Genomic DNA, 16,399 nt, shown 5'->3' with positions numbered 1-16,399 from the left:
AAAAAAAAAGAAACAAAAGAGCAGGCCATCAACTCTTACTTGTCTTTCCCTTTCTTCCTTCTGTGCATCCTGACGGCTTCATGCTTTACTTCTCAGTAGGCTTTGAACCTTGATTCCAAAAAGGGGAGAGCACCATCTTAGTTACCTCAGAAATACTGCTCTCACCTTAACCTAAACCAGCAGCATGCTGTGCATGTTCACTTGAGGCCAGCCCCTTCACCGTTGCCCCTTTTTTGCCCACGCACACATCCCAGTCCATATTTCAAGAGAGCAGAAGCAGGTGCTGCATTAACAACTAAAACTGGTTCCTGTGCAATGCTAATGTTATTTATAGCTGGAAGAGATAATCTAGTCTAATCTTCTATTTAATTCAGGTCTTAGAATTTCATTTTGCAATTCCTGGAATCAGTCATGCAACTGCTAGTCCAGCTAGAGTGGAAGTCTGAGCATAAAAAGAAATAAAAATTGATTCAGTTATTTTCAGAAGATGTTTCTTCCCCCCTACTTAGAACCAGATCCTGAAGTATCTAGCACAGAAGGATAGTTCAAGTCCTACTAGTATCAATAATACGCTTGTAAAAGTAGGATACTCTGCAGGAAAATGTGATCCAACAGTACAGTGCAGCTTCTTGAGTCATCACCAAATCTATCTGCTTTCTTAACCAGCTTCAGTAAGGCACAAAAAAATCACCAGTTGCCTTTATAAAGCTTGGCTTCAGCTCTTCACCTTTTCCAGCTGGCATCTGAGCTTGTGGGTTTCTTGTTTTATAATAAATAAATAAATAAATAACTGGCCTTTCAGCTCACCCATGATTAAAATTAAGGCAAATGCCATAATACTGTATGCCACTGAATTAACATTTGTAAGCAAAATCCAGTCCCCTGGGCCGTGCTTTTAAGACATACATTCATTGGGTGGTAGTAGGGGCAAATCCAAACCATCTCATGCATTTTACATCAAGGTAGCAGAAAGCATTTTAGTAGTGCCTATTAAAAAGTGGGCATAGGTGAGGAAGAAGTGGGAGTAAAACCATCTGTTAACAGAAGAAGCACAGGCTCATGCGGAAGCAGTCACGTGTAATTTCACTTCACAAAACAAAGTGTGATGAAAAAATGCTCTTCACCTTAATTCTTCAGGAAGGAGCTGAATGACCCAGTATTTATTGCAGCTTCTCATTTGGTTCAAAGGAAAATGATTGGGCAAACATTTTTAGATCGTTATTTTTTGCCTCCCCTCTAAAGACAAAAAAAAAGTGGGTTTTCCAGCTTTAATTTACATATGTATATATTTTAGAGAATAAAGAAAAGAACCCCACAGAACCTAAAGATTCAGATGAAAGGTACCGGAATTAATGAAGAATTAGAGTGAACAGCATCTTTTATTTAACTGTAGTGGTGTTATCTGTAACTTCAGCTACGTGCAAAAGTTGAGCATGTTGCAAAATGTAAAAGCAAATGGCCAGCAAACCTGCTACAACAGCGTTGTCATTATTTAAAAGGGATGTTGCTGGACAGACAACAGTCATTCCAGTCTATTTCAGCAAGAATCGCTACTCAAATAGCAGACACAATCCTAGCTATACCTTTATCTTTAAGATTAAAAAAAAAAAGCAGTTATCTGACAACCATTCGAGTAGGATGACTTAAAATTGCCATGGCCTGACTAAAGACTAAATTGTGCTCTTATGTTTTAGGTCACAGCATTAGCCTCTTATCAGTGTATATGGCAGTGTCAGACCTTCTTCCTTTCTGTTATCACTCACATCCAGAAGTGATCAATTAAGATACAGAGGAACTTTCTGAAACAGCATCTTTCAAGGGGAGCAATGTACACTGGAGTTTCTTCCCATCCATACCTTCCAAGAAATCTCTGTTAACTTGGGCTGGGTTTATTGGCTGTTAAGGGTTACTCTCTAGGGATACACATGAGGGCAACCTAGCAGGAGAATCTCTCTAAATACACATTCATACCCTATCTAAACAAAACGTAAACACTGTACAGATTCAAGCAATTACAGCCTCCTAAAGGTGGTTCCACCAGACCAGGACAATCATTTAGAACTAAACTCATTGTTATTAAACAGTGTGAGTGTCTTATCTTGACTCCAGATAAACTGTGGTTTTGTGAGGGAACAAACACCAGAAAAAAAAAACATGCTAACAATGAATGAAAAATAAAGATAAGAATCAAATTTGCAAGCAGCTGCTCTCCTTCCTACTTCCTCTGCATTTGTCCAACTTCTGACAGCTCCTTTACAGCCTGATAGCAGAAGTTTCTCTTCTTGCTGATAAATTCCAGTTAACAGCAAGAGGCAGCAGCTTTTGATTAGAACAGGAGCACGCCGGATTTGGCACGTGCACTCAAGAGGTTCCAAGGCCAAAAGTCTGGTGGCATTAAAGCTGTGCAGTAACTGGTAAGCCTAGAGGAGGGAAAAGATTTACATGAACTAGTGGACCGGCCTGGATGGCATCTGAACAATTGCCCTCTGAACAATTACAAGCTTTAGAGTTGTAGCTGTGTGGGAGGCCTCTGGCCTTGGGAATGGATTTTATACACTATTCAACGTCCTCCTTTGAGGAAGCAAGGACTTTTCAAGTCTCTAGACCCACACCACTACATCCTGGATTTTTGCTAATACCTACACTTCCTGAGAATGTCAACTTAATGCATATTATCATTGGCTTTAGGAAAAGAATGAGATGACAAATTTTTGGATGGCAGTCTTGTAGCTGATCACCTGAAACCCCCTAGCCTATGAATGGAAGAAATGGAATGAAAGCACCTGACTACAAAAAGGCATCCATCTCCAGCCTTCTCCACATTCTTCTTCTACCTTGTACCGTTATGCATGCTTGTACCATCCTGGGGCTCACACTGTAACTCCCTACACTTCTGTTCTCCCTGTTCTGTCTGCAGAGGCACTCTCCATTTCTGACTTGGCCCAGCACAAGTCATACTATTGTAATGGTATGTCTCTGATCTTCTGTATAAGGCTGCCCTCCCCAGTTTGTCATGCTGTACATGAGTAATGCTCCCTCCTCCCGTGAGAACATGCTCTAGCATCCAGCTTTATGAAGGCAGGGCAGGAAGCCTCTGGAAAGAAAGAAGACCAGTTTGTTCAGCAGCACAAATGCTCATACCAGAGGGAAGATGCTGCTGTTTCCACTTCCCGTAGGTTCTGAGCACATTCCCAGCCTCTCTGCAGAGACAACTTAATCTCTGGATCTCACGGCATGAGTGAAATGTTTTGCCCGGTAATAATGCCAACACTGTTGTATGCATCGGTGGAACGAGCTGCAATAGAGCTCTGGGACACAGAGGGAGGAGGATAAAAACCTTTCATCCTATTAGGAGCTGTGAGGTTCCGAGAGCAGATCATTGATAGCATTGCGTGTAGCTTATCTTCCTCCTCCTCATCATCGTCAACAGAGGCAGAGCGGCTGGCAGCTAAGTGGTGGTAGTTAATAGTTACTGCTCAAAGAAAATAGTGAAAGAGGAGCATAAGAAGAGAGAACTTGATTCTGTGGGAAAGCTCAAAAGGACATGTTCAGCAAAGACAAAGGGTTTGAATCCTGCCCTCTTCTTGAGGGCACAAGCTCCTGTGTGAGTGGGTATGAAAAATGAGGTTCTTACAGAAAAAAAGCATGTTCCACCAAACACCGGCTAGCTTCTGATTGTGCACAGGCTGTTCTCAGGGCACATATATCAGATCACGGCAGTGGAAGAAGGTCCTACTGCTGTCTGACAAGTGTGCTCTTTAGCAGAACTCCGTGGGAATTCAAGGCTCCAGCTAGCTCCCCTCCACCATACCACATCAGCGCTATGGCCTCTTTTTTTCCACTCTGATACCCATGCCAGATGCATCTGGGCAGCACACAGTCTGCTCTCAGCTCTGTCTGGCACTGCAAACATCCAGGGTACAGGCCTACCTCTGAGGAAGCCTGTGGCAGAAGCCAGCTCTGTCCTGCGCTCAACAGGCAGGTCTGCTCTGAATGTGCCCACGGAATCTACAGTCCCCTTAATTCAGGCAAAGGGAGAAGATGCTTTTGCTAGTGCGTGAGCACATGAACTTACCTGTGTCAAGTCAGAGCCCCTAATAAAGCATGGCTACCATTGTGGTTCAGTCCCATGGGGTGAGGAGGGTTCACAGTTGAGATTTCTGCTTTCTCAGCTGCAGTAAGTCCCAATATAAACAGTAAATCCAAATTCCCTGTAAATTTTAGAGTTTTATCTTCCTGGGAAATTCAGGGTTTATTTTTGCTAAGAGGAGTGAGAGCTGTTAGAGAACTAGCTCAAATGGCTTCTTGCATGTAAGGAATTTGTATTCACTGATGACATGAGTTGGTTTGGTGCTTGGGAATTCATTTAGTTTCCTCAGAAGGGCATTTATTTATTCACTGTTAAGTTCTTGCTTCCAAGCCAGGTAAACTCTGCCCAGGGAGTTCTTTGGGGTATTTAAAGAGTTGATTTTATGTTTTTTTTGGTTTGGTTTATTTGTTTCCTAATAGAAACATTATGAGCAAGCAGCATAGCCAATTAAAATATCCTCACTTCAGGACCAAAAAGACTCCTGGATAGTAAAACAATATTTTGGTCTCAGTTTGCAAGCCCAGGGGAGTATTTTGAAAACTTCCTCTGCAAAACACAGAGTAAATGTAACATTTCCCACCTCCCCTCCATTTCCTTGAAGATAACAAGTTTAACTTCATTAAGGAGACCTACAGTAAGCTGTACCTGTTGATCACGGTTATCAGTCAATATAACTTGTGGTGGATTTCCCATTACTACTCCCTTTCCCCCAGACAGGTTTTCTTAGCTGGTTTTCTTTGCTTGTTTTTAAACAAAGCAGAACAAAGGCACTTACTGTTATCGTGCTTGTGTCCTGGATAGATAATTCTGAACACATAGTCTGTAGAAGTGTCTTCAGCTGGCATTTCCTCTAGGTCCACTGATTTGTTGCTGTTCCGTTTTCGAAGCTTTGGAAATACCTTACCCTAGAGAAAATAATGATCTCGTATATTCATTCAGCTACCAAATACTAACAGAGCACAACAAACTAAATACTTTGGATCCTTGGCATCTGAAGTCTTAAAACTAAACTTTCTATGTTGGGAGGGGGTGTGGGAGAAAAGAACACTAGAATCATAGAAAGAAGGTGGCTTATGTGTACTAAATGTAGTTTTTCTCTGTACTTGAAACAACTTTTTCTTGCAACCTATAGAAGGTGAGCACCAGTTTTTTCAGTAATCCAAGTCCCTGACTGCAAGTATATCCCACACCATTGGAGACTCAGTCCCTATAGCCTGGAGCTAATACTGACCTATTGTATTCTAATACGACAGCAGATTCCAGTTCAATGCTTGATGTGGCAATGAAGGTATAAACAAACCTTAAGGACGATCTTTATGAGAGTCAAACTGGACTAAATTGAGTTATTTTGCCTCCCACTTGGATTTCCAGCTGCTTAATAATAATGCCTGAACTCTGTGGGGCAGGGTGCTGTTGCGTACAGACTAAGATCAGCCCTACCACAAGCAGCTCATCAGAAAAGGCAGTACCTTGCCCTGTTGGGACCAAAGTGGTGGTTCCAGCTGACCACGAGGCAGAAGACCATTTTCCAGACAGGAAAGAAATGCAAGGAGGTGACCTCCCTGGGGGAAGTGCAGTGGAGGTTTCTGAGTTCCATCCTGACTCACCAAGACTAATGTCCATCTGCTTTCTGCTGCAAAGGAGGACAAGGGGAGTCCACACTGTTACATCATAATCTCTATTTGTTGCTCTTACCTTCTAAGTAAGTTTTATTTGTGACCACCTCTAAGTAGATAAATAAACTTCTAAGTCACAGCATAACCTAGGGATGACCTCAGTCCTTCAGTCCTAAAGTAGCTCAGGATGCAGCAAACTGTGATGGGCCACATGCAGAAATATTAAAGTGATTCTGAACATTAATATAATAAATAATAAAGAAATAAGTAAGTATCTGGTGTATGGCATAAGCTGACAAAGTACACATAGTTTAGAATGAAAACTAGCCTAATGTATATAACCAGAAGCTTTATTCTTGTGAGAATTAGCAAGTCATATTCACTGGTGTAAATTCTTCTAATCTGTTTCATTGACACTATAAACTTAGCACAAATAACGAAACCTACGCTGGGCTCTGGGTACTCTTTTAAGTGTAATAAGCTGAATCTTGAGTACAATTTTCAAAAGCACATAAGTGAATTAGATTCTTAATTTCATTTTCCAAAATATAATGAATGAGGAACATAACTCAACAGAGTGCTTTTGAAACTTTTACCTCTGGTATTTCTCCCTCTATGGCATCTAGAGGCACCTGGTAAAGGGGAGATGTCTCAAGAGCTGGAGGTGTTCCATAGCATGGCTGTGCAAGTTCCAGTCTGGTAGGTAGGTGCTGTGGCAGGACCACCACGTGTCTGTCATCTTATGCAAACAACAAAAATCATGTTGTGTATACACCTGGCACCTGTTACTGAAACAGCCTTCTCAATGAACAAAACCAAAGGATGTCATGTTTCACATCTGTCATCTGATTCCCTCTTCTCTAAGAAACTGCCACAAGGCAGTGAGGCATCTCATCAGTCCCTGAAATCATGGGCAGGCACAGAGTGGTCTGGGAAGGGTGATCCAAGTGAGGCAAACAGACCTGAACGAGAGTTGCAATTGTCCTCAAGCTAAGACTCCAGGTTTTAATACCCATATACCTGGGCTGGCATGGTAAAACTAGTTGTGTTAATGGCATGGAGGAAAAGTGATCATTCAAGTGGCTTTCCCAGTCACATATTTTAAAGCAGTGTATACAAACTGTCTTTTAAAATAGGCTCTTAGTTCTAAAGGTTCTTTAGTCCAACCACAATTCAAATATGAGTCCAAATAAAATTTCTATATGTTCATTCTTTGCTTTGTGATTTTGACTTAAAGCTTGTGGTAAGGAAAGCAATGGGAGAGACATTTTCTTCAGATCCCTCTCTGTACAATGGGCAGGATGGGCTAGTCAGAACTCGAGGGGCAGATGGTGACTCGTTACAAGTACTCCATTTCTACAGGTTGACAATCCCACTGACAGACCTGCTTTTTCCCCCCCCTCTCATTTTGTAACGGTCTATGGATGGAGGCTCACGCTTACAGAACCAGCACATCTACATTTAGTACCTGCTGCTGGCAGTTTCCCAGAAGTACTGTTCTGCACAGATGACTCAGAAAAAAACAAAGGGCATAGAAAAAAACAACAAAGAAAGCAAGTGACAACTGGAGCACTGTTAGGCAGAGATCTTACCAGGTTTTCACTGAAGACATCTGAAGAAGAAAAATGGCGTCTTTCCTTTTGCATTAAATCCCTAACAGGCACCATATAAAATGGTAGCAGCAGTAGCAGCATTAACATTAACCTGGCAGACAGGGGCTTTGGGGGTACCCCACGAGGAGAAGTTTTATGCTTACGTTGTTGATGGCAGTGAATACAGACGATCTGGCTGAGTGGCACTATTAATGCGTAGTCCCAGTAAACGCTGATAGAAAAGGAAAAAGTGCAAGACAAATTTTTTTCTGCATTCAGGAGTGCTTGCAGTTCCAAGCATGCAATAAAAAGACTTTGTTCAGTTAATAACTGCTGTTAAATTTGGCCAATTGAGGTAAATGAATAGTCAAGTAAAAAAACAAAAGAACTAGTACTCCACAGCAGGTACACCTGGCACCAGGCATTTCATAACGGCCTTTTTTTGGCCTCCTTCCCACTCCCACCTCCCCAGGTCAGGACAATGTTCAGGTTAGCATTAAAACGCCTAGGGCACAGACTTTATGGTGGGCTTGTAGCTGGGCTTCAGGACAGCAAGTTCACTTATGTCTTGCATACATGATTGCTGGGGTTCAAGCTTACAGATTAAACACCAGAAACAGCTCTGAACCCTTCTGAGAACAACCTCTACAGTTTAGCATCAAAAGCAAGGGTAGAGGGTTTCAATAATGCTCTATTAAAAATATACATGACGTTTAAAAAAAAGAAAAAAGAACGGGACAGATCACGCATTAGAGAGCACTGTTCTGGGGCTAAAGGAAGCATTCCCAGAGGAGACATACCTTCCTGCTTCAAGAATTCACCTGTCTTTCCACTGAAGTAGAATGCCATAATAGAGGAGTAACTAATGAAACAGAATGACATTACAGATCTCTCTTTTGAGGCTGACAGTAGCCATGCTTGTCAAATGATTTATGACCCTCTGAAAGAAGAATTGTAATGATGGAAGGTAGCCTGGAGAAATACAAAATATCTGGAGAAATGGGCTTCTGTTTTTCACCTATAAAGGCCTCATATCCAACTTAGTTTGGTATACCAAACTACTTGTGATGTATATTATTACTGTATTGCTCAGTAATCCAAGGGACTCTAGAATAAATTTTCTGGAATCAATTAATGATTATTGCTACTGTTGTTTAACAACCACCCTAAGTGATTTTTTTGAAGTTCGTCTGATGATCAGTTACTTAATCTCGAGTTTTATCACATATAAAGTGACACATATTTATAATAGCATTCAGAGGTCCCCTGCAGGGTCCCAATTCATTCCAGTAGTTGTGTATTTAGACTCCACTGAGGGCTTGTATATGGGCCTTGTCTGCACCTCTGTTTCTTTCCTGTTTTGTCATTTTAAGACAAACTGCACTACAGAACATTCAGAAAGTTGCTTAATCTGTAGCAGAACAGCATGTAAGCTGCCTGACACCTCAACACGTGCACTGTTCTGAAGCTCAGAATTATACCAGCTTTGTTACTCTTATCCCACATTGCCAATATGCAAGGAAATAAACACCACGAATGCTTCCAATCTTTTCCTGAATGCAATGACTACCTTTTCTCCAGCTCTGAATCTCCAAGGGTTCCATTCATTAACTGATTTGGAGTCCATTTTAATGTCAAACTATCCGCTGACTGGTGAAGTGAGAGATATCCAGGAATTGCCTCCAAGTCATCCTTCTGTTTGCAGAAATAACAAACAGAAAAAGGTGATTCAAGTGTACACATTGTTTTTTCTTTTCCTCCTCTTGTTTGTTCACCCCTTCACAATTCTGAGATCTTAATTCCAGCCATCAGCCCACTAGTTTTGGCCACATTCCGTACATGCCGGACTATTTTTATTTGGCCTAATTACACTTCAACATCCAAGTCCTCCACATCTCCATTGTCCATGCATTTAAATCATGAGCACAACAAACATTTTTCTGAATGAATGCAGGTTTAACATGACATAGTGATGGAGCACTGAAGTATCCTCCTTAGAGACATGAAGACACTGAGTAAGAACTATCAGCCTTTTTCCCAATGGATATTACATTACGATATTTAAATCTTTTTGTCAGTGATAATGAAGCCAATTACACAAATTCAGTAACAAGGATCATACTGAATCACATATAAAACCAGTAGAGAAAGATGGGAAATTTGGCATCGCTTCATAAATATGCCTTGTTTTTCTAATAGCCAGATGACAGAAGTTTCTGTATCAGTTCAGTTCCCTTCAGCCTTACAAAATTCCTTCCTGACAGACAAGACGCAACCCTAGGATCCCACAAATACACAGCTCATTCTATTTCTCCTTCCATTACAAAATGAAGATCACAGAGATCTAGACTTCACATCTAGGCTTGCTGCACTCAATAGGTTATTGTGACAACCAAGCCTCCATAGTATCTTTAAAGTTTTAGAAGATTCAAGTCTGAATTCACTTATATAAAGATTAAAACCACCATTCATTAAATCCTTTCTAGCTGCAATCAGGTGCAAATTAATCACTTTCAACAATGATTATTTAATTTTTCATTGTAGGCAGCTACAGCACAATAAAGTTTTAGCCCAGGAACATGCTGTGCCAGTTGTAGTTTCCAAAGATATTGGTAAATTACTGGGAAAGTTAAATCAGTCACTTCCAAACTCAGCAGCCAAAAAGAAGAGCTTTTACGTACTGAACTGCTTCCATGCTGGCACTATATTTACAATTTGACACTGAAGAGTTGCAGAAAAACTCTACTGTTAACTGCACTGCTGAAGATAAAACGCTTATTTTATGTAACTTACTCTTCCAAATCAACTATGATAATAGTTTTGTTCTTTAACTGCCTTTCAGTGTCCCCCAGGATAACCTTCTCTGTAACTTTTCCAGGGACTGAGGTTAAACCAAGAGGTCTGTAGTTGTCCAGCTCCTTCTCTCATGTCCTCTTTGTAGATGGGTATAATGCTTCCAGTAGCAGGAACTTTCCCTGACTCTCATGACTTTCGGTAAACAGGTAAGAGGGGTCCAGATATAACATCTGCTAACTCCCTCCGTAGTCCAAAGTAAATCCCATCAGGCCCCTTGATCTTACAAAACTGGTCCCTTACAGTTTCTGTGGCCACTGATGGAAAGTCACTGCTCCCCAACTTCTCAAGTCACAGACATGCAGCAACTGTGCGTACTGGCCCCAAACTCAACATACTTACTGGCTGGACTAAGACATTGTTTTTCCCATACAGAAGATGCGTTCTAGAATTTTGGTGCAAAGACTCCACATACTCTCTTGCTGAAGCAGCAAAGCGATCTTCTGATGTGCTCCCACTTGAATGCCGTTTCCGGATCTAGCATGAACAAGCAGAATGGGAATGGCTCTATCAACAGATCCATTCAGACCAGTTTCTGTAGTGAAATTTCTGGAGCCAAGAAACCTTGCAGCCAAGAAACCTCCCCGGTCAAGACAGGTCACTTCTTGTGAACTATCTGGTCAAATAACACACATGAAAGGCCATGTAATTTAGCCCTGGATCTCAAACTTTTCTTAATAGTGTATTTGGGCCCAAATGGACTTTTAATCTGTGATAAAGGTTCCATTACATAAGAAAAAAGGAAAGATTGTTTTAAATTCAGATATCTTCCTCCTGAGATTGTTTTTATTGTCATCTTGTGCCTTGTAACTCTGAAATAACTACACAGAAAATACCTACTCCTAGTGCCGGGCGCTTTGAAGGCGAATCTTGGCGGCCATGGACTCCATGAATCCGGTGTCGCTGAACAAGCTCATCTGCTGAAGGGTCTGTCCAGTAGTGATCAGCTGTTTTTAGCTTGGTGTACTCCAGTGCACATGGTCCAACTAAGAAAAGAGCCCAGGAGAGAAACATGAGTCTGTCTGCAAACATACTGAATCATACACTGCTGGCCAAGTACTGAAAGTGGGATTTTCTTCTCAAAACAGACAAATTATTAATGATCTCTTAATGATTCTACAGCATCTGCCAGCCCACTATATAGACAATAAGTATAACAACATATCAGGTCCTACTATCTATGGCTGCATAAAAATATTCCTTTAGCACACAACACCCTGCCATAAGAAGCATTTATAGCCCCAACCTGCTTGCAAGCATTCTATAAAAAGCCATTTCCATTCTGTCCTCTGATCTAACCAATAATTAACAGTACAGGTCTCTACTGGTCTTGAATGCAACAAACATCATCTCCTCTATTGCTCTATTATAGTTAGTCAAACCATGTGCTAGAGATAAAAATCACCTTTTGAAACAGTTATAATACAAAACGGTTTAAGAAACAATTTATTTTCTTTAGGATAAGAAGTAACTTTGCAAGAACTCACCTAGAAGGGAAGCAAGTATTGGGCCACAAACAGGATCCGCTAGTAAAGCTTCTTTTTCGTAATATTTACTAGGAATAAAAGATTAGAGCCCAGTTAAAAACACTGGTTGTTACTATGCCAGTAGTATTACTCCACTGACTTTAAAAGTACCACATTACTGCTTATCAGAAAGTAAGCCAAAGAAAGCAAGTCAGATAACGGCAGAGAAGCTGGACATGCTGCTTTCTTTGTTAAATGGACAACAATTCCTTCAACGTTTGGTGCAGGCCCCCTTGTAGTCCAGTGGATGCTGATGTGTGTGCAGGGGAAAAGCAAAACTACTGAAGTCATCTATCAGATCAATGTAATAAATAATAAAAACTGAGGCAAAATGCTCATTTCAAGAGTGAACTCAAACAATTAAATTACCTATATAAAGGAAAGCTTTTAGAGTTTAGAGTTCTAAGAGTTTTACCAAGACTGAAAATGGAACCTAGGCTGTGCATCTATAGTGCTGAGCATGTACTGAAGCAGAACACATTTTCCAAGCCTGCTTTTAACTACAGTTCTAATGCAAAACAAATTCAAACAACAGCATTTAGCTGTGATTATCAATTGCACTCTCTCACACAATGGGCAGATAAGCAAACCATCTACCTAAACCACCAGAAATGGGACCAAAGGGATCCCAAACCCATCCTTTCCTGAACTAGACACGTAGACAAAAAGCAGTTGTTAATCACTAATCACTGATGCATGCATCTCCTCCAAAAGCTCGAGTAGAGCTTTTCTGGCTCATGTACTGATCTCCAAAGAAGTGCTGCACTAGGTTTGCAAGTAGTTAGAAGGCTTTTACTACATGGTGGGTCCTAAACTCAGGTGCAAAGGGACATGGTTTAATGATGCAACTTGGTAGGTCAGGGTGACAGTTGGACTTGGTGATCCTGAAGGTCTTTTCAATCTACATTATTCTCTAACTCGTCTTAAAGTACATTAAAATACATTGCAAGGAAGCTATGAAGAAATTAATTTGGCCTATTTTAGACACTTGCTTTAGTATTAGTTAATTTCCTAAACACCATCAACATTGACTAGATCTCCATGGAGCAAAAAGGAAGCCTAGAACAATCAGTTCAATAAACCTACCCTCCAAACTTCTGTGTTTAATAACATTACCACCACCTCTACTTTTGATCCATATTCTTCCATTCATCAGCTGTTTAATCTCAAGTAAGTCACTTCCTCTCCGTATGAACATTCTGCCTCATCTATTTTTGACACAGAGCTCGAGAGGCAGGAGCTTGCCTTTTGCTAGATGTGTTTACCCAGTATATTGATTTGAGGCTTTAGACACTAATGCAATATGAAGACAAATAACCCTCTGCAAGCAATTCTGCCAGTTTTCCACAGAGACCAAGAGATTCACGCATTCTTAAAACATATGGTTCATCTGTGAGGAATGTTCTTGAAGCACCATCAAGAACAATGAACTGGTACAAATAGTAGTTCTTGCAGTGACCCAAAAGTCTTCCCACCTTAGCAGCAAAGCTAACTTAAAAACACACAGCCCAAAAATCCAAACACCCAAATTTCTCAAAATGTCATTATCTTCTTCTGTCTCTTCCACTAGATGGGGCTCAAACTCTAAATCACCTTCTCTTCCTCAAGAACAGAAGAGCTGAAAGACTTAGACATGGAGTGTTGTAACATACATTTGTCATAAAAATGCAAAAGAACAAGCCTTATGTTTTATTCATTGTAACTGAGGTTCTCAAAATCACTTACATTTAAGGACATGGCCCTAACTCACTGGCACAGATGGAGAAGCCAGTAAGGTGAATATCCACAATACATGAAACAATTGTGACCAAACTCTCTTTGTTGTGTACGGTGAATCATGTGGAAGTAAAAAAAAAAAAAAAAAAAAATCCTTGAATGTATTCAAGTATCAGCAGATACACTGATATAGAGGATACAAAATACTTTTAGCAAATCTTTGCACTTTTGATTCTTGCTTTACCTGCAGTTATCAACAATATACTGCACAATCTTGTCAAGCACTTTCTCAATCAATGCTGTCCGAACCCAAATATGTTTGATGGCCTGAGGAGTCAGTACAGGTGTTTTGCTTGTGGCTGATCCCTGCCTCTTGAGGGGTTCCTGCACATTTGGCTGGTTTTTCCTGCAAAAAGGACATAAGATAAAAGTTGCCAAAGTTCAAAATCTCTTCTTCTCACTGGAATGCCTCCAATGACAAGTCTGCACAGAGAGGTGTTGGAATACACAGCATGGCTCTGACAAATGCATCTCTGTATACTAGCTGTGTTAGCGCTCACCACCTCTGCTTTCAGGGTTTTAGTCAGGGATTTTCTGAAAATCATGGCTCTAATGAATGATTTAGGACACTTCTGTTTGGGGCTGTCAATCAGAGAAGCCTGCAAGGACTATCTAATTCACAGACAGATACTAAACAATCTCTAAAAATAGCCCCAAACAGGCGTGTATTAGGTATATTCGGCGAGGTAGTCCACTAACAAAAATATCTTCTTGCTTATGGAGCTTTAGAAAAATCCCAACATTTGAGCTCCTCCAAAACTTCCACATGCTATGTGGGCTGAATTGAACAGGTAGCAAATCTGTAGAAGACCACAGGTGTCAAAAGAATGAAAACAACAAAATGCCAAGTGTAATATAAAGTAGGTTGCATTTGATCAACAGAATTTAGCTTCTTAACAAATAAATCTTCATACTTATCTGGGAAGGCTACATGGAGGATGGTAAAATAAAAACAGATTCTTGTCTCCCAGCTTCTACCATCAAGCTCAAGCTAGCCATGATCCGAAGAGGGCACAGAGCTGTTTCAGCATGAAATATTCCCACTGAGACCAGAAGCATGGAGTAGGGTTTGAGATTAACAGAGGCAGAGCTGTTCCATGGAGCTTGGACACAGGCCCATCTTTTCATTTTCTGTGAAGCACTACGTACAGCTACAGCGCAGGATGTGCTAGAGCCTTGGCAGTGAGATCCTATCTCTTACTTCTTACAGAATGACTACAAGACAACTAAAAGTTAAGCAACATCAAACTGAGAAACCAGAACTAAAGCAAATGAGCATCCAAAGCCAGCTGGCAGTCTGCTTATAGCCATGGCCTCCTGCTTCTTCCTATAGCATAAGCCAGCACTGCAGAAGAGCCAGTGCAGAAATGGTGTGCTTAATGCTGTATTTTAGAGAGTGACAGGATGGTGAGCTGCTTATACAAAGCAGGTTCACTTCCCAAGTGCAGCATGTCTGGCATGGTGAATATCTACTTCTTATCCATTCAATTACAGGTGTTCAAAATACATTTTCATACTGACAGTGCTCCCTTCCCTTCTTTGGTGGCTCACCATACCCTGACTGTGAGCACTCTGTCAAATCACCAGTTATTATTAGCTTTTGTTGCTTTGTATGAACTGGACACCTTAATCTTCTGCACTATAAGAAGCTAAACAAAACACTAAAGGCTGACTTCCCAACTTCTGTCCTTCTGCTGTCAGCTTGATGAAACTAAAACAATTGTCTTATATGACACTCAAGAGTCAGAGCTTTAGCAAATTTGGCCAATAAAAAGCCCTCTGTGTTTACCAAGCAATCTCTGTATCCTCTTCATAAATACTGTGTGAATTTTGCTGGTAAACAGGTATCAACCTCACCTGCTCTCCACTTGCTGCTGCAGCTCCTGCACTTTCTTGCATATGTCTCCTGCTATTGCATATGTCTTGCCAACTTTGGTGAACAGCGCAGCTACCTTGTCGGTTCGCAAGAAGCCAGCAGCCCTGCGTTTCAGCATGTGCAGGAGACATGCTTCCACAACACCTGCAAGAAAGGGAAGGAGATAAATTTATGGGTACTCCTGTCCCTCAGCCTTCTCTTTGTGAGTGCTATCTGCTAACACCTACCAGTCAGGTTTGGAGACATGAGAACAGAGCTGCAGAAAGACAAACCAGATCTCAAAATCAGATGATGCAAGTATATATATATAATCTGCAACATTAAGCACCTTGTAAGTTACTGACAGTGAAAGAATTCCAGACTTTACTGAAAGTGAAGCCAAATGCAAAAACTCCCATCAAATCCTCATGGCAGAACTAATTCAGTTCATTTCAGCCTTCCAAGAAACCTAACCAGGTCTCTTTTTAACTGCTGCAGGGAAAATAAAATTACAAATTAAAAATTTTAAATAAAAAAACCTGTGTCTGAAAAACCATCCTCATTGCTGAGCCCCTGAAACCTATTCCAACTCCTAGGCAAGACTTAACAACACGCAGGCACATCTCCTGCATTTAGCTAGCCCAGAAGCTGTTGCAGTGGTTGAAGGATCACAGGATGTGTCTGTATCGAGTAGTGTTACTACTATGGCTCCTTAATTTCCAGCACTGCTGCCCTATTTCTTTGCTTTGCAAGACTGAACAACTACCTGCTGAATGAATAATAATAATAAAAAAAAGAAAAGCATTTTTGAGGTTTCATAACTTCACATTTTGTGTCTTAACTCTCTGGAAAAAAAGAAATCTCTAATTGGCTTCCTGCTAACACATCTCTGTTACAGAAATTAACCTCATGTGTGTTCTGAAAACACAGCCATTTGCTTTTTAAGTGTGGAAAACAGCACTAGTAAAGCAAATGGGAAATATGTTGTGGGATAACAGCTATTTTGCTTTCAGCTGTGAAGGCAGATATGTCTTTAAGCTAGGCAATATTGGATAAAATCTGAAAGAAGGTAAACTTCCCCATGAAAATCC

At 40.8% G+C, this 16,399-nt stretch overlaps 1 protein-coding gene across 9 annotated transcripts in view; it reads right to left on the bottom strand.

Moving 5' to 3' along the window:
* SGSM2 (small G protein signaling modulator 2) overlaps positions 1-16,399 on the bottom strand; it is a 47,634-nt gene that overhangs the window by 10,181 nt on the left and 21,054 nt on the right. For 4 of the 9 annotated variants that reach the window (XM_021415906.1, XM_021415900.1, XM_021415904.1 and 1 more), the window contains exons 3-12: positions 15,311-15,473; positions 13,638-13,799; positions 11,639-11,706; positions 10,992-11,137; positions 10,494-10,628; positions 8,869-8,993; positions 7,463-7,530; positions 5,560-5,723; positions 4,866-4,995; positions 3,338-3,472 (exon numbers count right to left, since the gene is read on the bottom strand). In XM_021415906.1, coding sequence (XP_021271581.1) covers positions 3,338-3,472; positions 4,866-4,995; positions 5,560-5,723; positions 7,463-7,530; positions 8,869-8,993; positions 10,494-10,628; positions 10,992-11,137; positions 11,639-11,706; positions 13,638-13,799; positions 15,311-15,473 — 1,296 coding nt within the window. The remainder of the gene's footprint in view (positions 1-3,337; positions 3,473-4,865; positions 4,996-5,559; positions 5,724-7,462; positions 7,531-8,868; positions 8,994-10,493; positions 10,629-10,991; positions 11,138-11,638; positions 11,707-13,637; positions 13,800-15,310; positions 15,474-16,399) is intronic. The other 5 variants (XM_021415907.1, XM_021415901.1, XM_021415908.1 and 2 more) reach the window with 4 other exon arrangements.

This window comes from Numida meleagris, chromosome 18 (genome assembly GCF_002078875.1).
Source record: "Numida meleagris isolate 19003 breed g44 Domestic line chromosome 18, NumMel1.0, whole genome shotgun sequence".
Classification (NCBI taxonomy): Eukaryota; Metazoa; Chordata; class Aves; order Galliformes; family Numididae; genus Numida; species Numida meleagris.
This window is presented reverse-complemented; position numbering and strand designations above follow the sequence as displayed.